Genomic DNA, 26,773 nt, shown 5'->3' with positions numbered 1-26,773 from the left:
TGTAGCATTAGGAGATAGAAAAACAGGTTCTGAATGTTCTGGATTTGTTGGGGGGATGCCTGTTGCATTGTTCAGGGACAGGTGCGAATGGTCTTGAATGTGAACCTGTAAGTGCTCTGGGGGGATGCATGTGTTCCTTTTAGTATGATAAGCAGAGAGCATAATAGACCAGCCAGACAGTATTGTTTGAATGTAGTAAACCACATTGAAAGTGACGGAGGAAAAAGTTTTGTAAATATATTTTTTTCCAATATTTTTATTAATAAATGCTTATTCATAAAACTATAATTGTTGTGTGATTATTACTCATGATATATACTGTTATGGGGCTAAGTAAGCAATCAACCCTGCAAATGAATACTTAAATGTTCTGTATATCTGTTCAGACAAAGTGAGTACAAACACAGAAGTTCTGCTCCCAACTGTGCCCAACATTGCAAATTTACAACATTTCCCCCAAAACTTACTAAAATGTAAAAAATTTGAAAACGCTTTGATTTCTACATCAGAGGCCTCCTAAAACAATATCTGAGAGGTCAAAAAAAATTTGCTCATTTTTTTCTATATCTGGGTCTTACAGGGTTAAAATCAATATCAGTGAACACAGGAGCTGCTGGTGTACAGCTGCCTCCATCAGTTAGTCAGTTTGTGTTATGGTGTCACTTTGGTGTTTTAAAGAGTCAGTCTGGATTCATCAACGTCACACACATACACAAACTAACTAACAGTGGCACTAGGCAGTGGTACACCGGCAGCTCCTGTGTACAGTGAGCCGAATTCATGTTTTTCTCAATGGAGTCTGGTGGTGTTGATGAGAGCATGGATGGGGAACTGAAAGCGCTGACGGCTTCCCCGTTGAAACGTGCTGTCTGACAGGGGTGAAGTGGTGAAAACACTCTTGATACAGCGAACACCTTTCGATTTGGGGTTGGACTTTTTTTGGTAACTACAACATGTGTTGTTGATGACGCTCGTCCACAGCAGTACATTGTGTCGCTTCCACGTCGTCAGACTCCAACCTGCTTCTCCAAACTGGGGGCGTGCCGACAGAAGTCCACTATATGTAAAAAAAAAAAAAAATCCAAACTATCCCTTTCAGGTGAGAATGTTGTGGTGAGATGGTTTTGTCATACACACCACCGCCACCGCTAATAAGACAAGCGGTTACAGAAAATGGATGAATGAATGTTTTATTGACTTTTTAAAGTCTTGAGCCTACAAAAAAAAATAAAAAACGGACTTCAATTCAACCATTCCTCCCCCGACTGTAAGGAAACACTGTTATATGTTGACAAACTGAAATCAGAATCTGTGATTCCCAAAGAAAGGAGGGAAGGAAGAAAATAGAAACCCATAGCAAAACAACAACAAAAAATCCTTCTTTCTTCTTCTTCGAAGGTTAGCAAATCAAAACAATCCAAAAAGGGCCTCCGTATCTCAGGAAAGGTTTGAGAGACCTTTTCAGTCCATATTTAATTTTTCATTACTTTTTATGTTAACTGTAAATTTTGTCCCCGAAGGAAAACTTTGTCTGTTTTATCTAGTTTCCCGTCTGTTCATCTCACTCAATACTTTTTTGCGGCGAAATTTATCTAGTGGACTGAAAAAGAAATTAATTATAAAATTCTTGTAGTCTGAAATGAGTTTCCTCTGTAGGGTGTCTGGGCTCAGCCTTAGAGATAGGGGGAGGAGTCAGACATCTGGAGGGAGCTCGGAGTAGAGCCGCTGCTCCTTCATGTTGAGGTGGTTCAACATCTGATCAGGATCCTCCTGGGCGCCTCCTGTTAGAGGTGTTCTGGGCACGTCCAGCTGGTAGGAGGCCCCGGGGCAGACCCAGAACACACTGGAGGGATTATATATCTCATCTGGTCTGGGAACACCTCGGAGGAGGAGCTGGAGAGTGTTGCAGGGGAGAGGGACGTCTGGGGGGCTTTGCTCAGCCTGACCCCTGATGACTGGATGAAAATGGATGGATGGATTCTAGTAGTAGTATTGCCACATAAAAATACCATGATGCTCTGCTGTATCGACCCCCACCACCTCCCAACTACATCACTTTTTCTTTCTTTTTCTTTTTTGACATTGTTCTGTATTTCTATTTCGACACATTAATAACCAGCTAAAGCAGAACTACGAGGCTCTGCGTTCCATCTGTCTGTTTTTAAACATAAAGGGAAGTGACACAGTGCGCTGCAGATATTATCAGTGACGCATCAGCTGCAGGTCATTTTAATTCAGGCCGTAGTACATAGTGTAACATCCTCTGCTAAAACTGTGACAAGTTTATAGCAACACTGGCAAACACGGCAGATGCTTTGATGAATAAGTGAATGATGTGTCTGCGGCTTGTTACCCCACACTCTAACACAGTTTCCATATGTTTGACCCACATAGAGACGGACATGACACCACAACATACGCAAACACACACCTGACGCGGTCTGACCGGCTGAAATGTGCGTTTTTACTGTGAAAAGGTCGTCTGGCTGAGTTTGGTGGTGTTTGTGTAGGGTCTGTGAGTGGTATGTGGCTGCACGGCAGCACGTTTAAGAACACGTGTGTATCCTCATCTGTGTGAGAGTATCTGTAGACTTCTGTGTGTGTGTGTGTGTGTGTGTGTGTGTAGTTGTAAAAGGGGTTTCTACAGGTGTGAATAAGCTAATGGGATAACACAGTCATATAGATGCCCTGCGTGTAGGAGTGTGTGGTGTGTAAGATCCTCCCCTGCCCTGGCTCTCTCTTCCTCATCAAATCTCCACTCACTCACAGTGAGTGACATCACTGGAGTTTCCCCAGAGGTAACTGTTTTTAAAAAGAGCCAAACTCTGAGTGTCAGTCACAAAACCAGAGCAACAGTAGAAGAAGAAAGGAAGCTCTCCAGAAAGGCGCCTGAGCTTGACTTGAAGTTGACAGAAGGAACTCATTTGAAACGATGGAAGGTGAATGCAAAGTAATGCTGGATGCCGCTGTCGACGCAGACGCCAGGAAACAAACAACGCCAGTCAGACCCGGCTCGAAGCTAACCACAGCCCTGCTGGTGTTCACACTCTGCCTCGCCTCTGCTGCTGCTGCTGTCCTCGTCTACAACAGGCAAACCAAGGTGGGAACACAAGTCTGAAATTAGTCTCTGAATTACTGACGGGCCGGATGCTTCTCACAGCAAGTGGTCCATCTCACCTGCACCTTTCTTTAATAACACTTTCTCTATCCTTGTCTTCCTGAAACAGGGCCCAGGACAAGATGAAGAAAATTTCGGTGAGAACTGTTCCCTTAATTCTCTTAAATATGAGTAATATAAATAAATAATATATCAATGAGTTGATAGTAACAGCCGTGTAGCATCTAATAACTGATAATGAGCTGTCCAGAGAGTTTCCTCTTTTTTAAATCAGTGTTGAGATGCTTCTAAATTGTGATAAGTTGTGGTTTACCTCATTTTATTAACCTCTGTCTTCTCTTCTCTCCAGATCTCCGTCACACCTTGAGGCAAATTTCAAACGTCAGAGCGGCCATTCATCTAGAAGGTAAACAAAAAGCAATGATTTCAGTATCAAACAATACCTGTGGCTGTTTCCTGCATATAACAGGGACAATAAAATATTTTGGACTGGCTCTGTGTAGACTCTAAACTCTTGGTTGTGTCAGTCCAGTTGTTGTGAGACCATGGGTCTTTGAGGCGTTAGGGTTAGAGTTACGGGTACCTGAAAGAAATTCTGGGGGGTTCTCGATCAAGCTCTTTGCCTCCTTCAGGAAGGTCTTGAGGGATTAATCAGCACTTTGAAGAATTCAGGGTTTTTTTTTATCTGTAGAAGTTCAAGGGCTTGCTGGGCACTCCAGTGCTTCTTGAGCATGTTCATTTGGTTCTTGAAGAAATTCTAGGGATTGTTTTGAAGGTTTTAGGTCCTGTTAAAGCAACTCTGGTCCTTTAGATGGGTGCCATGGGTGTAGGCTTTAAAGCAAAATGGGACATGGTTTAATTTCTCTGTGATTAATCAGAAATTACTTGGGATGCATAATAAACATCGGCATCCCCTCGTATTTAGCCAGGAAAGAGCCGTTGAGATAAGATATTCTCTTCCATGGAGTCCTGGAATAAGGCATTATTATATGGACTCCTCTCTGTTCTTGTTGGAAAATGTTTAAACCTTTGCCCTGACAGTCAGTTCTAGTTTCACCCTAACCGTCTCTTTATACTCTTCATCAGGAGAATACAACCCTGAGAGGACGACCTCAGTGGAATGGAGGAGTCAGGTGGACCAGTCCCACTCTCAAGGAGGGCTGCGGCTCGAAGACAATGAAATTGTGATTCCTCAACATGGCCTCTACTTCGTCTACAGCCAAGCTTCTTTCCGGGTCAACTGCAGTGACGCCGATGACATCATCTCACAGCCCTTGGTCCACCTGAGCCACACTGTGAAGCGCTGGTCCAAATCGTACGGGAACGACGACGGCCAGAAGTCCTACCAGACCATCCTGCACTCCATCCGCACCGTCTGCCAGAAGACAGCTGACAGCAATCCTGACGAGGACGGGCACTGGTTCTCCGCCGTGTACATGGGAGCTGTGTTCAACCTGAGGAAGGGGGACAGACTCAAGACGGAGATGCCAATGAGGATGCTGCAGAGCCTGGAGGACGAGCCGGGGAAGACCTTCTTTGGTGTGTTTGCCTTGTGAGGAGGTGACTGAGGGCGACAGGTGAAGATATGAATGTACACAGCGACTCCGCTGTGAGGCCTACAGCCTGCTGCCTCACCTGATCTCACCTACGCTGTTTAATGTCTGACGATATACACTGCACTAAACTGTCAATGCAACTGTTACTGTGGACTTTACACCCAAACCTTTAGAAAGTCATTTAAAGTTTGGATGTAAACCCAGATACATCAGGTGCAGCACTGACCAACAGTGCTCACTGTGATGTAATGACCCACCATAGATATGTCTATGGCTCCATAATGTTATGTACTATGTACTCACCTTAACGTCAGTACCTTTTGTTGTACTGCAGTGCTGAAGCCAGTGCATTTGTATGAATGTGCTGTAGCTGCTGTGTGTTGATTGTGTCACTACAGGCTGGCAGAGGTGGATTTTAAAAGTTATATTTACTCAACATAACATTATCATATTTATTTTATTTATTTATCTATTTATTTACTTATTTATTTATGTGTGTATTCATGTGTGTGTTCATTTACAACAGTATTTGTGTTGGATTTTATGCATAATTTATGAGCTAATTTATTCAAAGGGGTAATCAGTGTGATCTGCTGTTTGTCAGTGTAATTATCACTGACATTTGCAAATAATTCCATGGTGCCTGTGGTGCTGTAAAAATGTTTGAATAAAAAATCATTTTGAAGAGAAAAGGATGTCTGTGTTCGTCGTGATGTCACGCCAAGCGAAAAGTTGTGTCTGCAGAAGTTTTGAAAGATTCATCTGTGTTAGTTTGCGCTCCAGTACGATAGAAGTGAGGCAGACTGGTGAGCTGAGCTTCATTAGAAACTGAAACTATCTGAATGATTAAATACCACAGTGTGTTCTGCGGTGATTATGATATGACCACGTGATGCAACACACTCATGTTCACCAGTCTAACTTGTGACTGTGATGCTGTATATCAGAGGGATGATGAATGACAGCGGTGAACTCTCTGGAAGAAGCTTTGGCTAAAAAAAACTTTAGACTATAACACGTTGACAGAAAGTCATTTAGAGGTTAGATAAAGCTTTAATGGAGAACTGAAAATCTAAATATTGAGTATTATACACTGGGTAAGTTTCTCTTTTGCAGCTGCAGTCAACATTTACAACACATCCCAAAAATGTCCACATTTCACAACCCATAAAAAAGTATCATAAATATCCATTAAACCCTCTGAAACCTCTCCTTTAGCGTTATCCACCTCTCTCTGCTTCTGTCCATCTCAATATGTTCTCATGCTCACATTTTTGCCAACATACTGTCCGTTGAATTCAGCAAATTTAGGAATCTTGGCTGACTAAAGCTGCAGTCCACGCAGCGGAGCAGGCTGCAGACCTTATAGTGTCACCTTTAATCTCCACGGAGGGTTCGTGTTTAAAGCCACTGGTGTATGAAGAAATTCAAAATCGTCGGGCTTGTTACTTGTGACTCGTTACACCTTTGACAAGTATTGTTTCTTTATATTTCTCCCTGATAGAGCTGTGCGTGTGACGAGGTCGCAGTGAAGATGTGTTGGTAACGAAGGACATTAAACCATATTTGCAAATATACAGTGTTAACAGTCGTAGGACTTCCTCCTTCCTCTATTTGTCCTGTCGTGTAGGGAGGATGATAACACTCAGCAGAAACAGCTGTGCCTCTTTGACCATTTATGGATAAAAGCTTCACTCATAAGAAAAGTTATTCATGATGAGTAAACCAGGAGCGCATGATCTACACTCAAAGAGACTGGTTGCCATCACACAATAATTGATCACTGATCATAAAGTCGAAAAAACTTTGACCACCAAAATCTAATCAGTTCATCTTTAATAGTGGACATTTGTGCCAAATTTAACCATTCTTGAGACATTGTGTTCACAAGAATGGGACGGACGAATGGACGAAATGACCAACAGACAACCTGAAAACATGATTTTTTTTTTTTTTTTTAATTCTGGTATTTTATTAGTAATTGACCTACTGTATGGCTAAACCCCGCCCTCAGACACGATGAGCCAATCACAGTGCGTAACTGTATGGCTAAACCCCGCCCTCAGACACGATGAGCCAATCACAGTGCGTATAGCCATTCCCATATACTGGGACATTCTCTGCCTGGACGTCCATTGAAATACAGAAAGTCAGTTTTGTTCGGTTTTATGAGCTTTTTCTGAGATTTGAAGTTTAAAAATGGTCAAACGGTGTGCATGGGGTACATGCAACTCTGACACAAGGTATCCTGAGAGGCTGGGCGACCAGGTGTATTTTTTACACTTTAAACCACATCTCAACCGAGAAAAGTGTCTCCTTTGGATAAAGTTGTGTGGTAACGTTAGACCACAACATCAACTCAACGTGAATAAGATTAACAATGATGTCTACATCTGTTCTAAGGTAAGTCAACATTGTGTTTGAGGCAACATATTGTCACTTTGCTGGAAAGAAATATAAAGTTATCTTTAACATCTCTAGCTAACGTTAGCTAAAGTTAGCCTAACGTTAGCTCCTAGCTGCGTTGTTCATCATGTCACCTTGTTTGCTGGGAGTTCATTAGCCTATTTTGTTCTAGTTTTGTACTTTGGTGATCGTACATCATTGTTAGCTGTTGTCCAAAGGGCTCTAGTTAAGCTAACGTTAACTTCTGGAGCTTAGCTTCATTAACTTATCTGTAATGGCAGAGATAACAAAGGTTGGCAAACGTTATGCTGAATGATTCAGTGTAAATACTGTAGCACCAAACTAACGGAGAGACACTCTTGGTAAAGATGGTAAAAAGGCCGTTATCCTTTTCTCATATTCTGAGCCAAAAACCTTAACTTCAGTGGCACTTTAACTTGTTGTCTTTGATGGTGACGGCAACCAGATGCGGTTCACAAGCGTACACTGTGACCTGTAAATTTTGGCTTGTAATTTAAGCTTTTCATCGACCTTCTCAACAATAAAATGATGAATATATCCCTCCAATGCGTAGTTTAGGCCCTTTTGGTTACTTCTCAATGACATCTGATCGTTATGTCCCCAAAAATCATCAGTTGCCTCCTGTGAAATGCCGTGTACTGTGACACCTGCCATAGCGCTGGTCACTGAATGTTGATAGTTTGTCTGAGTGAGTGGAGGGGGCGTGGCTTAGCCATAGGTCAATTGGTTACACGACTTGTTACTGAGGAGAGTTATATGATCATGTCAGCTGCCCATCACTGTTTAAGGCAAAGGTTTCGTGGGCTCTGAGCTTCCTCATGTCCCGAGGTCGTGTGGTCAAAAACTTTCTTGAACTCAGTGAAAATATCATCATGAAGGTCAGGCAGTGTGGACTTCTTCTCCCACTCAGGGGTGGCCGATTTCTCGCCTTTCATGAGAGCAGGAAACTAATGTCAGCCACACGGGAGAGTCCTCGGGGTGACAGAGGGCCGCACTTTGAATACGAAGGATGACCGATGGATGAAAAGGCAACAGAAACATGATCCCCGGAGGATCCACTCACAACACTTACTCATCATACGTCAGCTTTACCATTACAATATTAACCAAGTCATCTCATCACCAGTGACAGTGGACGATTATAGCTTCGGTGTTGCATAAGACACCATGACTCGCCTCTGCTGCTCTGTGCTCCTCTTCATTTACACTGTAGTGAGAAAGTTTCCAGTGGAGTAACAGTTCCTCAACAGCTACAGATCGCGGAGGGGAGGAGGGGAACTCCCTGCTAATCTGGTAATCCCCCTGCTTCCTCCCGCCGCTGCTCACAGAGCAGCACCACACGCCGGCCGTGGAAAGTATGTTTCTGACAGAGGGCTTTCAGTTTGTATCTCCAAATCAATTCTTTTGTTTTCACTTTTCAGACATAAATTATTTCTAATCACTTCCTCTTTCCAATGTACTTCATATTTAACATTTTTGTTTATATCACTTTGAAAAGGTGCAAAAAGTTTGTCGTTTATCTCCATTGCAACACCTGTGTGCATTTCTGTGTGTTAATGTGTGCATAAGGAGAAAATAAATAATAATTAAAATGAAGAACATTAAAACTAAAGATACACAAGTCAAGAGGGAAAGGGTCGACAACAGCAAAACACAATAATGCTCCACATGAATCAGAGGCTGTATTCATACCTGGAATAAAATCAGTAAATCTACTTGAGGCAAACTTTGGTTTAGATATTTTCAGCTCAGACACTTTTATAATACAGAAAAGGAATTTCAAGGTAATAATGTGATTAAAGTATAAACTAACCCCGTCCTAAATAGTCTCCACACTGTATAAGAGTTTACAAAACTTTCATGGAAGGAATCATTTGAATGTGAAATGGGAAGAAGAGCTGAATATTAACCTCTCGGGAAATGAGCGGCGTCCTGCTGCATCTTGTTTCAGCTCAGAGCTTTAACATCCTCTGCAGGCAGCCAGTAAGAATTACAACACGTCTGTAAGACTTTACTTCCCTCATCATCTCATTTCCATAAAATCTGGTATAAATATTCATGGTCCCCAGAAAAGTCAGTGCAGCCAAAACCTGAGGAAAACCCAGTGTGGCTGAAACTGACTGGTTCTTTCCTTTATTCAAATAAAGACTTTACTCTGATGATGTCACGCCTCACTGGCTCTGATTTCTCTTCCTCTAGTGTGTTGTTGCTGTCATAGTACTGAGGGTCTACATATAGCTCTGTGAGGATGTGCTAAATGCTAACAGCATGCTAGCGTGCTCACAATAACAGTGGTAATATGCTGATGTTAAAAGATGTTGTGCTGCTGAGGCTGATGGGAATGTTGAGTGAACGGGTAGTAAATGTTGATCTGATGTTGTTGCCTGATGAAAGCTCATCAAGGTTGTTACATCACATGACCTGCTGGTGGCGTTCGTTGCAGCACTACGTCAACCAGGAGAGACTTGTTTTATATAGCAAAAAGAATATTTATTAACACGTGCACATAGGAACGGAAAATGTGAAAAGTTGTTGGTGCCTAGACTCCATGGAGACGGTTTGAGTTAAGGAGGGTGATGAATCAATCATCGATTTCAGCCTTAGAGATAGGGGGAGGAGTCAGACATCTGGAGGGAGCTCGGAGTAGAGCCGCTGCTCCTTCATGTTGAGGTGGTTCAACATCTGATCAGGATCCTCCTGGGCGCCTCCTGTTAGAGGTGTTCTGGGCACGTCCCACTGGTAGGAGGCCACACTGGAGGGATTATATATCTCATCTGGTCTGGGAACACCTCGGGGTCCTCCAGGAGGAGCTGGAAAGTGTTGCTGAGGAGAGGGACATCTGGGGCGCTTTGCTCAGCCTGCTGCCCCTGAGACCTGGCCTCGGATCAGTGGATGAAAATGGATGGATGCCCCAAACATTTCCTTGGACTCACAATGAAATGATTAGATTTTGGTGGTCAAAGGTCACTGTGACCACACAAAACATGACTTTTTATATCTGAAAGATCGAAGGTCAAGCAGAAGCATACAATTCTAGTTTCTACTAAATTGCAAGGTGGCACAACCAAACACTAACAATAGATGCTTATGTAAAATAACTTATCTTAAATATACCATCTAAAATGACATTAATAATAATATGTTAAGATGTGTCAACTAATCAAGTAGACACTGAGATGTTTCACTTTACCTGCTGGTGGCATTAGATGCAAAGCAGTATCACATAAGTCTCTAGCAGTCGTCCTCTCAGGGTGTGTATGTCTGTTTACCTCGTGCAAATCTATCCAGCAGATGCAAAGGTATTTCAGTCTGGACCTACGTGGCGGGTGACCACGCTGCTGCGTCACACACAGACGACAGTTTGGGAAAAACAACTAGTTTTATTTTCATTTTTGCATTTCAAATAATCTGATATCAGATATTACAGCATATAGAAATATATTTTAATACTGTACCACATGAAATCCAGCTCGTATATGCAAAGTCAAATGTCATCATTATTTACATCATCGTTATTTACAGTCAGTGTGCATATTGTCATGTGTATCGACATCACTTACATCTTCACTGCTTTACAGACTCTACAGTTAAAACACATCGTCACAGACACACATACAGAAGATATTTACACATGGTTGCTTTGCAGGAATGTAGCAGGAGTACCGTGCAGTGTCATGGTTTATACACCTGCGCCTCAAGTGCTCACGACAACCCATGCTAATGACACAAGCTGTGCTACCACACCGAGAGAACATGAGACTAAAGTGGAAGTCAAGACAAATTCTGTACCTCAGGTAGAGATCAAGCCTTACATTTGTCATGAGGGTTGAAGACAGTGAAAATGTACTTCTGGACCCTCAATAAAAATAAAGAGGCGTCACAAAGAGAGACAGGTTCTGCATTACATGGAAACTGAGCATGAAAATTCATTCTTCACCAAGGAACCTGAAGTTTGGCCAAAATCATACGTCAAGGTCTCCATGAAAACTGAAGCAAACTCCATTTGGATAATAATGACACGGCCGGGCACACGCTGTATACACTGCAGTGACTGAGAACTGGTTGAAAATTGGGGCTGTATCCCTTTAACACCAGGGCCACGCTGCCTGCGTGAGCAAGTGTGCATCGAAGAACCTCTTGCTTTTTATTTTTTCACCCAGGGCAACAGGTTAGAACAGCCACAGGGCACACATCAACAGGTACACAATCGTGGCGTTGCTGCCACTCATCTACCGATCCAGAGTTTTGCCTATTGTTTTTTTCTGTGACGCGTGCTGTTTGGAGCAAAAACAGACAGTGAAAATGATGTGTTGAGGGCAACACTGACATCACACCAGCAACATTTCACTACAGTATCAATGTCTACATCTGTACATTATCTCACAGATACATATAATTAATTTTAACTCAACACTTCCTGTTTCTGTTTCAAATCTGAAGCCCTTTGGCGTTTCTGTGGACACAACCTCTTCAGCTCCTTTATTGTAAAACACTGATGGCAATTATCAAACGGAGACTCAGTACAGAATGATATAGTTGGCAGGCAGCAGTGCCGCAGCAGTAACACTGTCTATATGAACACTGTCAGCTAGGTAGCCGTCACGCACAGAAAGAGGTAGGCAGTGTGGCCCGGGCATAAGATTTAAGTCCTTGTTTCTTCGTTGACACCCGTGGTTATCTTGCTAACAAGAAGTGCGATTCATTACTGTAGCAAACATTTGTTCAGCCAACCTGGTCTCACTCCGAAGTCATCGAAATCTGGCACTTGGTCACTGACTTCTGATGAAAAAAGCCATAGTTTAACATTGGCGTGATACACAGCTGTTCGCAGTTATAGTTTTAACGGTGGCGTCAGGGGGGAAACACAACGGGACAATGATGAAAGTTAAGGCAGCCAAAGTCAGAGTAGGGCAGGCAGGAGGGGTGGTGGATGGGTCCAACAAACACTGACTTCACGTCCCGTAAGATTGTAAAGCCAAACTCTGTTATTTTTCCTAAACCTACCGTTGACACGGTGTCCCAGAACGTCAACAACCAACACACCCAGGGTACCTTGGACGTCATATGTGGACGTGGAAAGTCCATGACCAAACGTGGACATGTGACGAGGTCGCAGTGAGGATGATGATGGTTGAGCAGCTACTTTGTCAAAAATAAAATAGAAAAGCTGCTGGTGTGTCTGTTTACAGTGCAGCCAAACAAACCCATGTTGTTTTATGAAAGACGTTGTTTTAATAAAGACTTTGGTCACTCGATAAAAGCCACCCCATGTTTCCTGATAGTAACCTAAAGCTGACAGTCCCAAACTAACGTCTTGCTTTTGTTTTAAATGGGGAAGGTTACGGAGAGGCTCAATGAGTAACAGACGAAAAGGAACCTTTACTGTTTACTAACCTGTTTTTCAGGGGATATGTGACGCTGAAAGTGACCAATTAGAGAACAGAAAGCATGCTCGTCTGCTGCATGGTAGCTACACAATCCACTGGCTGTGGGAAAGGAGTTTACTGCCTATTTTTAGCATGTTTCAAAAAACTCACATGTAAAGAGGGAATGAGAAACCAAAAGCCCCATGTTGCTATCCCTGTTATTCTCTCGACAGACAAGCACATGCTGCAGTTTTGCTTTCAGCATGAAAAAGCCTTTCATTGAAACAGTTTCTTCCTGTTTGTCTACAAAATCCCCACAAAAAGCTATATTTGGAAGTGAGACCAAAAAAAGCAGAAGAGTGAACACAATGGGAAGTGAAATGCTGCGGCGGATAATACGGGGGAAATCTGATACCAGCCTGTCGGTTTTATTTTCAAGACCAGAAACTCTGTGTTTGTTTATAGCTGTGGAGGAAATGTGTGAGCTATTGTTGCAAACTGAACTTGAGGCAGTGTGATGGCCTCCGTCATTAACCAACCCTGGGGGAGTTTCATCTGACACTTTTAGCAAGAGAGCAAGTCAGACAAGATAAACAGAAATCAGTGTCATGTGCAGTATTAGTCCAAACTCTGGTGCTGCTCGTATTTGAATTTCTGTTGAATTTACTGTTTACTTTTCCTTTTTTTCTAAACATGCTTCTGTCAGGCCAGATGTGATTAACCATCCTGTTCTCATTGTGCAGTCATCAAATACCGCAGCTTGGTCACTGATGTCTACGTCAGACACTCAGGTTCCTACACATTTGGAATTTCAAAATTCCATACTTTTCCATACCCTAATTTCCAGACTTCTCTGCATTTTTCAGAGAATATGCGACATCTGAGTAAATATATCAGTGTATCATATTTCACATCATATTTAATTATTCTTAATAGGCGATTGTAGCCAAGTACCATAATGGCATGCAAATATAAACTCAGGTAAGTTCAGTGTGTGGGCTGAGGCAAAAAGGTTGGGACTCTGGGTGCAAGCGATGCAGTAACGAGACGTCTGTGTTTTTTCCTTTCATGTGGCTCAGAATCGCCTTCTCCCCCATGTTGGCGACGTCAAACGATTTCACACAAAGCTTGCATCTAGCTCTGTGTGTGAATTGGGAATCCTTGGCCAACCAGTGTTTATATACAGTATTGTCAAGCCATCCATCCAAAAACTTGCATCTACCCATTGTGAACCATGTGAAACTCGTCTTCTTGTCGAAGGTGCAGTGTTGGAGTGAAACCTGATACCTGGGGGGCTGGAGGAGGGTCATGGGGCAGCGGACTGGACATACCACTTGTCAATCAGGTAAAAGGGACGGTATGTTTTCTGAGACGTTTGCTCTCACACAAACTGTGCTTGGCCTGGCATAAAACACGATCCGGATTGATTCAATTATTTTTGGAAATACCTAATTTTCTATTTTAGAAAACAGTATTTTAGAACAGTGGTAATAGTCTGGAAACATAAATACTTTTCCATTCTTTATTTTTCATTTCCCATACTTTTTAATACCTGGAAATTGATCAAATTTATTTCCATACTTTTCATACTTTCCATACTTGCGTAGGAACCCTGGACACTGTCGAATCACAGGCATCCTCTTGTGGTGGTATGTTGCGTTGTTGGGCCGTGTCAGTTAATAACACCACCGCACGGTGTCAGTTTGAAACGTCGCTGGACGACAATGAGGTTCTGGAAAGTCCCTAAAGGGCAGGTGGGAGCGGTGGTGGATGGGTCCAACAACACCAGATTTTCACCCAGGCGGCCAGTGTTCGCTTCCTGTATCAATGTACAAACCTAACTACAGTCTTCCACAGAAGTTAATTTGAAAAAGTCTGTGCACATCCCACAGGCAGAAACTGTACATTTCCTGTGAAAACAGAAGTGTATTTTGAAAACAGACAATGCATGTAACAGGCTGAAGTTGACACGGCGTCCCAGAACGTCAACAACCAACACACCCAGGGTACCTTGGACGTCATATGTGGACATGAAAGTCTACTGACCAAGCGGCAACATGTGACGAGGTCACAGTGAGGATGTGTTAGATTAATGCAACACATTCTCACTCCGACCTTGTCACGTATCGGCGTTCGGTCATGGACACAGATGCACGGACTGAGTACATCAGTGGCTGGAAAATACATGATCACTGATCATAAAGTCGAAAAACAGAAACCTATGAACTGTTTTTGTCCTTTCACAGTGATCCAGGCTTTTGATGCACATGGTGATTTGTCAAAACTGAGGTCAGACATCTTCATCATCCGGACAGCAGCGCGAGACACAAGAGGAGCCTGACTGCGACATCCGGTCAGGGGCTTTCAAAATAAAATATTCTCGGCAGTCAACTCATCTTCACTGCGACCTCGTCACATGTCCACGTTTGGTCATGGACTTTCCACGTCCACATATGACGTCCAAGGTACCCTGGGTGTGTTGGTTGTTGACGTTCTGGGACGCCGTGTCAACTTCAGCCTGTTACATGCATTGTCTGTTTTCAAAATACACTTCTGTTTTCACAGGAAATGTACAGTTTGCATAGTCTCTTTCAAAATAAAAGCACTATGTTGGTACAACAACACAAATTGACTTTTTTTTCCTTCAACAACACACACGTGGTTGGTTTAGGACAAAAGAACAGGGTTTGGCTTTACAATATTATGGAAAGTGTACACTGACCTCCCGAGTGAAAGACGGAGGTTGTTGGTTTAATCCAGCACCCGTCCCACCCGCTCTACTCTGACCTCCTCTGCCTAAACTTTCCGTGTTGTCCAGCGTCTTTTCCCCTTGATGCCGCCCACTCAGCTCCACCAGACGTGTGTGTTTTCCTGGCTGTTCTCTTTTGTTACAGGATGCGAGTTAAGGCAGAGGGTTGTCGTTGACATCATGAACCACACCTGGGCCAGAGTGCTTCATGATATAAAGCTCACCACCTTCCAAAAGACTTCCCTCCTCCCTAACGGTGGAGCTGCTGTTCTTCTGCTTAGTCTACAGACATTTCAACACAACCATACATGCAGACATGACTGAGTACTGACCGTCACGTTTGTTTGGTTATTTATCATTATTTTGTAAATAAATGAGCTTTTAACTCTTTGTTAACTCGTCTCGTCTCCCATCCCGGTTGCAGCCTAAGAGTCAGGCAGTAACAGGGCACTGTTAAACAGCAACAGAGACCGTTTCATGTCGATGTGAAAGGACAGCTTTTAACGTCTATGTCTGGAAGGACACTGGAAGTAGCTGACCAAGCGCCGGTATTCGACGACTTCAGAGTGAGACCAGGTCGATTAAAGACAACACTGATTACTATTACTATATACGCTGATGATACATTTTGTTTTCAAAGACTGACTGTGGTCTCCTTGAGTCATGTTGTCAGTGTGTTGAACAGATTCAGGACCAGCCGTGACAGAATGATCTCTCGCCAAAAAGACAAAACTGAGGTGACTGTTTGGCACCAAAAATAAAAGTCATAAAGGTTTCGATGGTTCACAAAGTTTTAAAACTGTGGGTTGAGTCAGCGCTGCTTTGTTTGACAGAAGAAATAAAATAACTGAATCTGAGATGCACCGTGTGCCCTCTGTTTGATCCATATCTGTATAGAAAGAGAGAAAATGATTCAAACATACAATAAATTAAACACAAACTGAATATATATAGTCTTAGTATAAAATTCAGATTGAGCAACTTCAGATTCCACAGCTGCTGCCACAGATACCAGCTCAAACCAGTCTGTACTGCAACGTTTTCTTTGTTCCCTCAGCCGGAAACAAATCTCTCAAACATGCAGCAACATGCATCGAGCTACACTTATCCACGAGACATGAAAATGATTCAGCCCCTCGAGAACAACTTCAAAAAGCTTAAATATTACCAGGAAAATCTCCCTGAATTAGCTTCAGGTTTGACATTTAAGCCTCGTCAGCTGACAGCTCGTCCCTCGTATTTAATTTATCTGTCTCGTCCACAGAAAAACAGACGCAGCTGCAGCCTCACGTTAAACACACGGAGGCGTCTGAGTCGATGCTTTAACCTCATGTTCGGCTCCTGAGCGTGGCAGGCACAACACTCGACACAGTAAATACCTGACAGATGACAGCAGTGTCCTCAGCTTACTTTTCTTTTCAGCCCTGAAACAACAGGACCGGGTTAATCCACAGTGAGGGGTTTAGCATGAACACACAGCACTATGTACAATGACTCAGCAGTCTCTTTGAACAGAGACTAATAACAATGTAAAAACCACCATCAAACATTGAACAAGAGGAGCTAAAGTGACAAAACTTATCATGTTTCGGATACAACCAGTTACTTAGTTACAAAACTGATATCGTCATGAAGTCTGTCCTTCTGTCCGGCCTCTTAATACAGTACATAGCACTATCTAAACACATTAGGAGGCAACACTGTAAGGTACAGATATGATAAATGCTCTGTCATAAGCCCCATTGACCGTTAGCTACTGTTGCTCCGTCTGCCAGCCTTTCCATCCCAGCACTGCAGCTTTCACATTTACCATCCAAACAATACGACTTCATTTCACACATCAGTGACCTGAAGCAGTCGTCAGCTGACTCAATTTCAAATAAGACGCATGTTTAATGAAGGGGTCATAAATATGCTCTTGAGGGCTACACATATGATGTCAGGCTGTTCTCACAAATCTTTCCTACAAAAAGCGATGCACCTTAGTTCGTACATATCCTATGTGTTTTACGATGGACTTTTCCCTGGAGTTGCCTGTTTGGATCCACATGAACTTTGAGTCATTTTAAGGTACGTCCTCACCATGTTTCTTTTTCTAATCCTAACCACAGTAACATAGCGTTAATTAGGTAGCTGAATGTTAAGGATGTAACGTCATTCATGGGGCGCAAATTCCCAGGATATCATACAAACTGTTCGATGAGACTACGATGATGATACCGTGCTAACAGACCGTGGCTAAAGCCTGTTGCGTTCATGCCAAATGCGATGCAAATTTTGGCGTCCTGTTAGTCGTGGGAGTTTGAACGCTAGAATATTTTGTGTTGACTTGCCTCATACGTGCAAATGACTCGTGTCATATGTGTGTAAAATCACTGAGTCAATGACTGAACTTTGTCTGCTATGTCCTCGGCATCATGCGTCCCCAGAGGATCTCAATGCTGATTGGCCATCACAGAGCAAATTGGTCGCTGACGTTGAGATTTTTTCAACTCTCACGAACAGGCATATGATGTTAAATTGCGCTACTTGCGTCATTCGCGTTGCGTCCATTGTTACCGCCTAAGTGGGAATTTGCGTCTAATCACGTCTTTACATTGACTTTACATGTAATTGTAACACTCACTTTAAAGTTGTGTTGTTGTGTGTGTGTATTTCAGGCCTGTGTGTGACAACAGGGTGAAAAATTGAATTTCCTCTCAGGGATTAATTAATTATATCGTCTTTTTCTTCAAAATTAACAGCTGCTAAAAATGAGAGGCTGCTTTTGTCCTCTGAGATCTAGAGGTCAGGTCTTTTTGTTCCAGACATGAACATGTCGACCATGACTGTAAACTGTGCACTGTTACGATGGAAAGGCTGACGAGTTAGCAGCTGTAGCCGAGGGGGGGCGGTTGGCTCGGCCAACAGTCAATTCTGAGTGCGGTCGTCACCCAAACTTTAGATGGCACATGATAAACTGGCAGATTAGATGATTAACAAGATGCATGTACATCTGTTTCCTCTGAGAGAAAAGAAAAATGACACAATGATCAGCTTGGAAACTGGGAATCCTCCGGCCTCTGCTGATTGGTGGAATGAGTTTGAAGTCAGCCCCTCTGACAGACTTTAGTACTGAACGGCATTACCGTCCTCGCCCCTCCGCCTCCTCACTTGTACAGCAGCTGCAGCCGGCTGGTGTGGCAGTTATTTCGGCTGATCTTGCTGTCTTGCTGCTGGTAGAGGCTGGACGAGTTGCCGAAGGACGTGGGGATGGGGTGGAGGTCGGAGATGGGGGCGGGGTACCCCGGAGGAGGGGCCAGGGACCTGGGGTCGCTCTGGGTAATGGCACGAGATGGGGAGCTGTGGTTCTGATTGGTGACGGTGGACGCTCTCCTCCTCGATCGCAGGGCCTGGCGCTCAGACAGCTGGTTTCTCAGCTCAGACACACGCTCTTCTTTCTGAGGGGACAAACGGTAACAACGATTCAACAATCTTCTCCGGGAAACAAATCCTCTAATCCTCTAAGACTGTTTTCATGGTGGGCTTATGTTTTAATTTATCTGGGAGTTGTCTGGAAACACTGGAGAATGGGGATCGGCACATACTGGGCTTGTTTCAGACTGATTCCCCAAACACGGCTCAAAGGGTCAGTTTAAACACATTACTAAAAACACTTGCTCACATTCATCTGGTGGACTTGGTCCCTGCCAACAGTTTTAATCTCATTTAACCAGGTTTTAAAATATTTGTCAGGGAGATTTCTGCCTCCACACACACGTCTGTTGACGACCTTGGATGTGACAGTTTGACCAAAGAAGAAGTACCCCGTACAGCCCTACTTCAAAAGATCCAATCTATTACATACTGAAGCCATTTACCTGCTGAATATGAAGGAAAGTAAGAATTATAAAACCCTGTGACAAAGAGAAAAGGCTCGTCTGACCTCCTGGATGATCTTCTGTAGCTCCTTGTTCTCTCGCTCCAGCTGTCTGGACTTCTCCTCGTCGTTGTTGTTGGTGGACGAGCCGGTCTTCATGGTCTCCTGAGCATCTGACTGCCACTCGCCCCGTGTGATCAGACGCCGCATCTGCAAAGCAGATACATGTTGTCATGAAGGATCAGCTGTCACTGAAGGAGTTCACCAGGCCTCCTTTTGGACTGAGCCTAATTTACTTGACCTGATTATATGTAATTAATATGGTTATTTCTTCCTGGGCCCAGGTGTCTGTTGAGGAATATTCAGGGTCTAGGATTGTACGTCCTGATATTAACCATGCTTGTGCCATCACATTGACCCTTCACTCATTGTTTTAGTCTGATCTTCATGTTCAGGGACGGTGGTACTGTTTGTATTTGATTTTGAAATAATCTTTTTATACTATATAATTTTTCAGATTTTCTTATTGTCTAATTGTATATTTAGAGAGCATGAATCTATATTTAAATGTTGAGTATACTTTGTGATTCTTCGGGTCAACCCAGCTAATGACTAGCTCTACATGTTGAAGTTAAAATTGACTCCACAGATTGTTTTTCATATAATAATGTGGCTCTTTCTGTGCTCATCACACTTTTAGTCGTGGGCAGTAGGGTTGCAACGGTTAGAGCTTTTCATGGTACAATAAAACTGAAGGCTTATTGTTGGTTTAAGAAACATTTTATTACTATAATTGCTTGGACTTGAAACCATGTTGTTAATGGACGTTAAAAGTCTCCCCTTTGAAAATAACTAAAATAAAGCTGAGATTCTCCGTCCAATTGCACTGGCAAATGTATACGGTATGATTACCGTCAACTTTTACATCATAGTACCTTAAAACTGGTATATCGCTGCATCTCCAGTAGAGACTAACTCTCCCAGAGGTGTTGACTCGAGTCACAAGTTTGAAGACTTTAAAGTCGACTCAACAAAATCAGAAAAGACTTGCAACTCGACTTGGACTTTGACACCAATGATTTCTGACCTTACTTGGACTCGAGCCTTTTGACTTGAAAATACTTTGTATTTACTGCTGTACTGCTTCATGTTTTAAATATGGTCCTCCTTCTGCTTTCATGCTGTGCCCACCCTCTACCTCAAAGATTCATCAGACTCATCAGTCTTTAGTCTCAAACTCATCAGCCACCACGACCACCAGTGTCTGGACTTCAAGACACCCAAGGAGGATCCTTTGGAGGTTTGATGGTGGTGGAAGGAGCATGCTAACATGTTTCCTAACCTGGCAGTGATTGAATGTTTTCACCATCCAGTCAAAGAGACGTCCACACGTGTTTTTAGCGAGTTTCCCCTTCAGCTTTTCCCCCTCAGATACAGGAAATCATTTACATCTGATACAGAGAGTATCTCTGGTGGGCATGATGTCTTTACCTGCCCTCAGCTTTCACTCCATTTTAGGGGAAAGGAGCAGAGCTTCACTCACACAACAAGTAAACTACATCAGACAGAGATAATGTGGAGGATGCTTTCAGGCTGATGATTCCGTGAAGATATAACGAAGGTTGTTTGAGGACAGCAGGGGGAAACTCCCCTTCTTGGTTTGATTCAGTTTCTAACCTCTAAACAGTGAGAATCCTTTCATCAAAGAATGTTGGTCAAAAAATACCTTTTGTCAGGTTAGTCACATTCCTTCTGTGTAAATTTGAAGCAAGATGAAATTTTGACAACATTCTTAGAATTTCCCCTTAAAGATAAGTAAAGATAAAAGTTATTCACAGAGCATCTCAGACCTTAAAAGAGCTCCTGCGGTGTAAAACTGTTAGGAGGGGGGAGGAGGACTTTTAAGAGGTTTAAGAGTTTCTGAATCAGAGGAGAAAATGGTGGAAACAAAATGAGGTCAGAGAAATATTCAGTGAGTGAATGAAATGCTACAGTTTAGATTGCGCAGGGAGGATATTTGTGGTCGATGTCATTAGGGATACAAACATTTCCCACCTAACGATACAACGCCAGAAATAAAATGATCACAACACTGAGATATTTGGAAAACTAGAAAAATGCAGCAGTGATTACTTGTGTCTGTCTCAACCTTCCATCAGCAGCAATCACATAAAAAATGACAAGAATTTCAGTCACATTCTCTGAACCGCATGCTGTTGGTCATGGGGGTTCCACAGGGGTCTGTACTTGGCCCACTGCTATTTTCTCTCTACCTGGCACCCTTGGGTCAGATTTTACGTTCATTTGGGATCTCTTGTCATTGTTGTGCAGATGATTTACAGTTGTTTACGCCTATTATCCTTCAAAATGGGTCAGATATGACTAAACTTGAGACGTAGCTGCAGTTAGGGGATGGTGATCTAGAAATTTCCTGTTACTTAACTCGGCTAAGACAGAAATGATGATCATCAGTCCTGCTAAACTAAAGCATGTGTATGAACATTTTACTTTGTCTCTGGATGATTTTGTGATTCACTGCAGTGACAGAGTTAAGATCTTGGTGTGCTTCTTGATCAGTCCCTCTCGTTTGATTTTCATATAAAGGAGGTGTCCTTTTTTCACCTAAGGAACATTACTAAGATTCGACCTATCCTTTAATTTAAGGATGCTGAGATCCTTATTCATGCTTTTGTCACATCATGGCTAGATTATTGTAATGCCCTTCTGTCAGGTTTGCCAAAGAAGAGTTTTCCAGGTCTTCAGATGTTACAGAACGCAGCAGCTCGTGTTCTATGAGCATATTACTCCACTGGCTTCCGGCAGAGGTTAGAGCAGACTTCAAAGTGCTGTTGCCTACATATAAAGTTGTGAATGGCATTGCACCACAGTACTTGTCAGACCTGGTTAAAGCATACACGCCTGTGACCTGCACTCCCAGGGAACTCATCTTCAGAGTGTCCCCAAGGTCCGCAGAAAGATGGTTGGCCAGTGTTCTTCTTCATCATCACACCCAGCAGTATGAGGACAGCAGTGTCCACATACTTTTGGCCACATAGTGTAAGTCCCTGAACTCTCTCCTCTCTGTAAAATCTTTAATAATCACCTGGTCTCTGGAGGAGTAAATTAACACACACACACACACACACACACACACCGCCCGTGGTGACAGCAGCACAGCCGCCTGGTGAAGACTCGAGCACATACTGATGCTGACACAGCAAGGCAGCGCCAATCTACAGGTCATTATGTGATATATTACACCGGCTCAGATGACTTAGATCCCTGATGAGAGGCAATCCATTATGTCTGACACTTAAACTGCCGCTGTAATCTGCAGGGAGGAGCCGACGGGAGGAGCCGACGGGAGGAGGACGGCGCTCTGCGTTTACCTTAGGGACGAACAGAACCACTAGGGTGATGTAGACGGAGAAGACGATGGCCAAGGAGGCGAAGGCGAAGGAGGCGTCCTGCTGGGAGGACAGGATCATGGTGACTGGAGCTGTTATCATACACAGCACCTGAGGGAGGCAGCGGGAGAGGGAACATTTAGTTTGTTAGTTATTACAGAGGAAGACAATGCGTACCTGTCAGGTCACCAAGGAACAGGAAGTACTGTAGACACCACAGACCAGGACAAGACTTTATTCTTAAGATAAATGATGTTATTGTGAGTGATGAAGATGACGGCCAAACGAAAATAAGACCCAAATTCTAATGAACCATAATTATGCTTTAAAGTCTCTTTGTTGAGTTGTAATTAGAACTTAAAGCTTTGGACAGAATCCTGTCTGAAAACCAAACACACAAACGACCTCCTCATTCGTATAAAGCTGAATACTGCTGCCCTCTAGTGGTTCATCTGGAACACTGGAATACTTTTATCCACATTGCAAAAGCCGAACATGTTTTCTGACTTTACCGCGGTGTTGCTCGTCCAACCTAACAGCTACCGACAAAAACAGAGAAATGACACGTACATCGATCTGCATTAAAGATCCAGTGTGTCAGATTTAGTGGCAGCTGGTGGTGAGACCTGCAGATTGCAACCAGTTGAAACTCTTCATTTCATTCATTCATTTTCTGTAACACTTATCCTGTCAGGGGTCACAGGGGGGGTGGCGGGGTTCACCCTGGACAGGTCACCAGACTATCACAGGACTGACACATAGAGACAGACAACCATTCACACTCACATTCAACAACAACGACAATGCTAACCACCGCACCATTGTGCCGCCCGTCTGCTCCAAGACAAACAGACCAGCTGATTTAAACCCGTAAACACACTGAATAAAGCAGCAAAAATTAGTGTTTTTCTGACACCGCTCATCGCGGAGAAAGCGAAAATGTGAATGTCTCTATCTAGAGTCAGTCTTTGGTTTGTCCATTCTGGGCCACTGTAGGAACATGGCAGTGCAACATGATGATCTCGGTGGACGAACGACTCATTCTGAGGTAACGAAAACACAACAATTCTTATTTTCAGCAGATTACACACTAAAGAAAACAGACTTATTATTATATATCCCATTAACGCCAATATATCCCCCTGAATCCTACACACTGGAGCTTTAAGAACAGCTTCATAAATGTGGTGTGTGTGTGGTCGACTTGGTCGTGCAGGTTTCACTCCTGTCGTCCTCAGAAAGTTGAATCCAAATCAGAAAGAGACTGAGACTGAACAGAGGTGGCAGAAAGAGACAGAGACAGAGACAGAGCATGAAATCAAATGAAACATGAGCGAGGTGGAGGTGAGGCTGGAAATCAATACATATTGATCAACAGTCAGTCACCTCTGTGTGAAAAATCCCATCCACCCCGGAGAATGGAAGCAGCAGGCTGAGACCAGCAGCAGCCATGTTTTCTCTGCTGTGTCATTACACACACACACACACACACACACACACACACACACACACACACACACACACACACACAGCGACGCACAAACACAGTCCTGTCCTCTGCGCTCACACAACTCGTCTTGTTGATTTCGCCCACCTCACTGGAACAAATAGCATTTCTGAACACCGTTATTCATCTGGAGATGGACTGTTTCTACAGTCTGCAGCCTGTCTGTCTGTCTGTCCACCTGTCTGTCTGTGTGTCCATCCATCCAGCCAGACTCTAATATTTCGTCTCCACCCCAGTCTAATATCTCAGTAACTACAGCTCTTCTGAAAGTCACAAATGACGTGTTTACTGCTTCTGAACATGGAAAACTCACTGGTGCGATCTGTCTTGATTTCTCTAAAGCCTTTGACATTGTTGATCATTATTAACGTCGTATGACGACGTGGACAGTCCCTGACCAAACGTCGATCTGTGACGAGGTCGGAGTGAGGATGTGTTGAACCAAACGACAATATGTGACAGCTCCAGTGTGTGATTTCAGACAGCATGCCGGCATCACGGGATCAAAAGAGGCATGACGGCGTCGGTCTCTTGTGTGATGTAAAGCATACGCGTTATAAACCATAACAGTCATTTAAGGTCCCTGTTATATGGCGGGTATATGGAGGGTAAGGCGCTCCTGAATCTTATGGTTTTCTCATTTTACAGACATTTACAGCTGCTGTGCTTCTTCTTCTTTGAGTTAGCTGCTAACTGCTATCAGCTGCTTTTTAAATCTCCCGTGGTGGGTTGCGACGTGATATTCCTGCTTTGAAGAGGCAGTGTAAAAGACGCTAGTGTCTCTGTTGCTCTGGATAATCAAGCAGTTGGGGGTTCAGGAGGTGAACTGGCCCCAGGTACCAGTCCACTCTCCATGCTTAGTCTGGACGGGGACTTGAGCTGGCGACCTTTCGGTTCCAAACTCAGGTCCCTGTGGACTGATCTACTGCTGCCCCGAGACTTTCCTGGATCTACTTCCTCCCACAGAATAAGTCCATATGAATCATGGACCACTTCCTGTCCCAGAAGGAGCCGGCAGTCACTTTTTATTTCTGAAACATGTCGACGATCCCAAAAATAGATCCTGGAGTTAACCAACATTTGCAGATCGCAGCACCAGGATCAAACTAATTTGTTTCAGAGAGAGAGTGCGTCTGACAGGCCAGTCGTTTAGGAAGAGCAGACCAAAGCAGGAGGACGAGAGAAAACATGGAGATAAACACTTTCTCTCTCTGAACCAATTTGCATTTCACCCACTCAGTTTAGGCTTAAATTGGGTTCAGTGCATAATGGATAATCCTCAGAGATGAATTAAAATACGACAGCGGGAATGAAAATCACAGAATCAGCCGTACTGGAGATGCTTCTGATTAAAAAGCCACTTTGTGTGTGTGTGTGTGTGTGTGTGTGAGACCGGCTGGAAAGAGAATGGTGTTTCAAACCAGCAGCAGACGCCTCACTTGTCTCCTAAATTGTCATGCAGAGCAGAATACTTTGCGATTTGTCGAGTGAAATGTGGTTGCATTGAAAGAACTTCTTGTTCTTGGATACACATTAAAAAAGCTCAACAATCGACTGCTTCATCTGGCGCCGTGACAGAGCGGACAGGCCTGGCCAATTATAGACACACAGAGCGGTGCGTCTTTGAAGAACACTTGAGGGGAGAGTGTCAGATATATTCACACTGAGCAGCTGAAAATCCTTCAGGAACCTGGTCACAGCCAAAGACACAGACTGAACACAAAGGAAAAGAGCTGCTGCACTGACAGTATTATGTGCTGGATACAGCTTATCTCAGATTTATCATCATCATGATAACAGGACATACGTACTTTAATTATTAATCTCTGAGGGGACATTCAATGTCTTCACTCTGTTGTCTCTCACACACACGCACGCACGCACGCACGCACGCACGCACGCACGCACACACACACACACACCACACACAGAATACACACACATGCACAAATGCCCTGGTCAGGCGCCCTGAGCAGTTGGGGGTTTGGTGCTTTGCTCCAGGGCACCTCAGAAGTGCCCAGGAGGTGAACTGGGTGCACCTCTCCAGTTACCAGTCCACGTTCCATGTGTGGTCTAGACAAGGACTTGAACCGTCAACCCTCCGGTTCCCAACCCAAGCTCCTATGGGCTGAGGTTACCTGATAGTGTTTGCTTTCACCACCAATCCTCAAAGTACCAAACAATCATAAAAGCCACTGCGGAGTCGCCACCTTGTGGTCAAACATGTCAATGCAGGCTCATTTAGACCTGTTAGTGATGTTAATGGGTGAATTCAGACTTCCTGTCACCTTCATTATGAGGCTCAAATATCTTTCGCAGCTCCAGGCAGATTATTTGAGAGCTTTTTGGCAAAAACGGCTCTTGTGATAGTAAAGGTTGCCGACTCCTGGCCGAGCTGTTCAGTTATTGGTTTGTCATTTTTTATGCTTCTTTTGGGTAAATAAAAACTGCGGCCTTGTTGCCTCAAGGCTTGGACCCTAGCAAGTACTTTTTGGTGAAAAAAAAAAATCTAGCAACTTGTAAAACCCCGTGTCCACCGAGCAGTTCAGTTCAGTTTGGGACGTCTTGTTTCTGTCTCCACAGTGAAAGTTGTAGATGGTCCCAACAGAAGCGTTCCTTAGCGTCCCCATGTTTGGTCCCCCCTCTGTTGGGGTACCTAGCACACAGATCTGGTACTAAAAGGTGGAGCTGTGAACACTGCAGTCTGATTGGTCAGTAGAGGACGGTCACTCTGGTTTTATGTAACCTCTGTTCATACATCAGTAAACTACAACTATAAAATGA

At 43.6% G+C, this 26,773-nt stretch overlaps 2 protein-coding genes across 2 annotated transcripts in view; one reads left to right on the top strand and one right to left on the bottom strand.

The window, feature by feature from the left end:
- Positions 1 to 26,773, bottom strand: part of gabbr1b (gamma-aminobutyric acid (GABA) B receptor, 1b) — a 208,197-nt gene that overhangs the window by 47,672 nt on the left and 133,752 nt on the right. The window contains exons 22-24 of the mRNA XM_050035420.1: positions 22,465 to 22,593; positions 19,142 to 19,285; positions 14,876 to 18,656 (exon numbers count right to left, since the gene is read on the bottom strand). Of these exons, the coding sequence (XP_049891377.1) occupies positions 18,366 to 18,656; positions 19,142 to 19,285; positions 22,465 to 22,593 (564 nt within the window). The 3' untranslated portion in view covers positions 14,876 to 18,365. The remainder of the gene's footprint in view (positions 1 to 14,875; positions 18,657 to 19,141; positions 19,286 to 22,464; positions 22,594 to 26,773) is intronic.
- On the top strand, positions 2,774 to 5,343 carry LOC126384461 (tumor necrosis factor-like). The gene is made up of 4 exons (XM_050035574.1): positions 2,774 to 3,100; positions 3,228 to 3,255; positions 3,468 to 3,524; positions 4,205 to 5,343. The coding sequence occupies exons 1-4, from the start codon at positions 2,933 to 2,935 to the stop codon at positions 4,672 to 4,674; spliced, it is 723 nt and encodes a 240-aa protein (XP_049891531.1). The 5' UTR covers positions 2,774 to 2,932; the 3' UTR covers positions 4,675 to 5,343.

Source organism: Epinephelus moara, chromosome 22 (assembly GCF_006386435.1).
Source record: "Epinephelus moara isolate mb chromosome 22, YSFRI_EMoa_1.0, whole genome shotgun sequence".
In the NCBI taxonomy this organism is placed as follows: Eukaryota; Metazoa; Chordata; class Actinopteri; order Perciformes; family Serranidae; genus Epinephelus; species Epinephelus moara.
The sequence above is the reverse complement of the archived record's forward strand: the minus strand, read 5'-3'. Positions and strand labels throughout refer to the sequence as shown.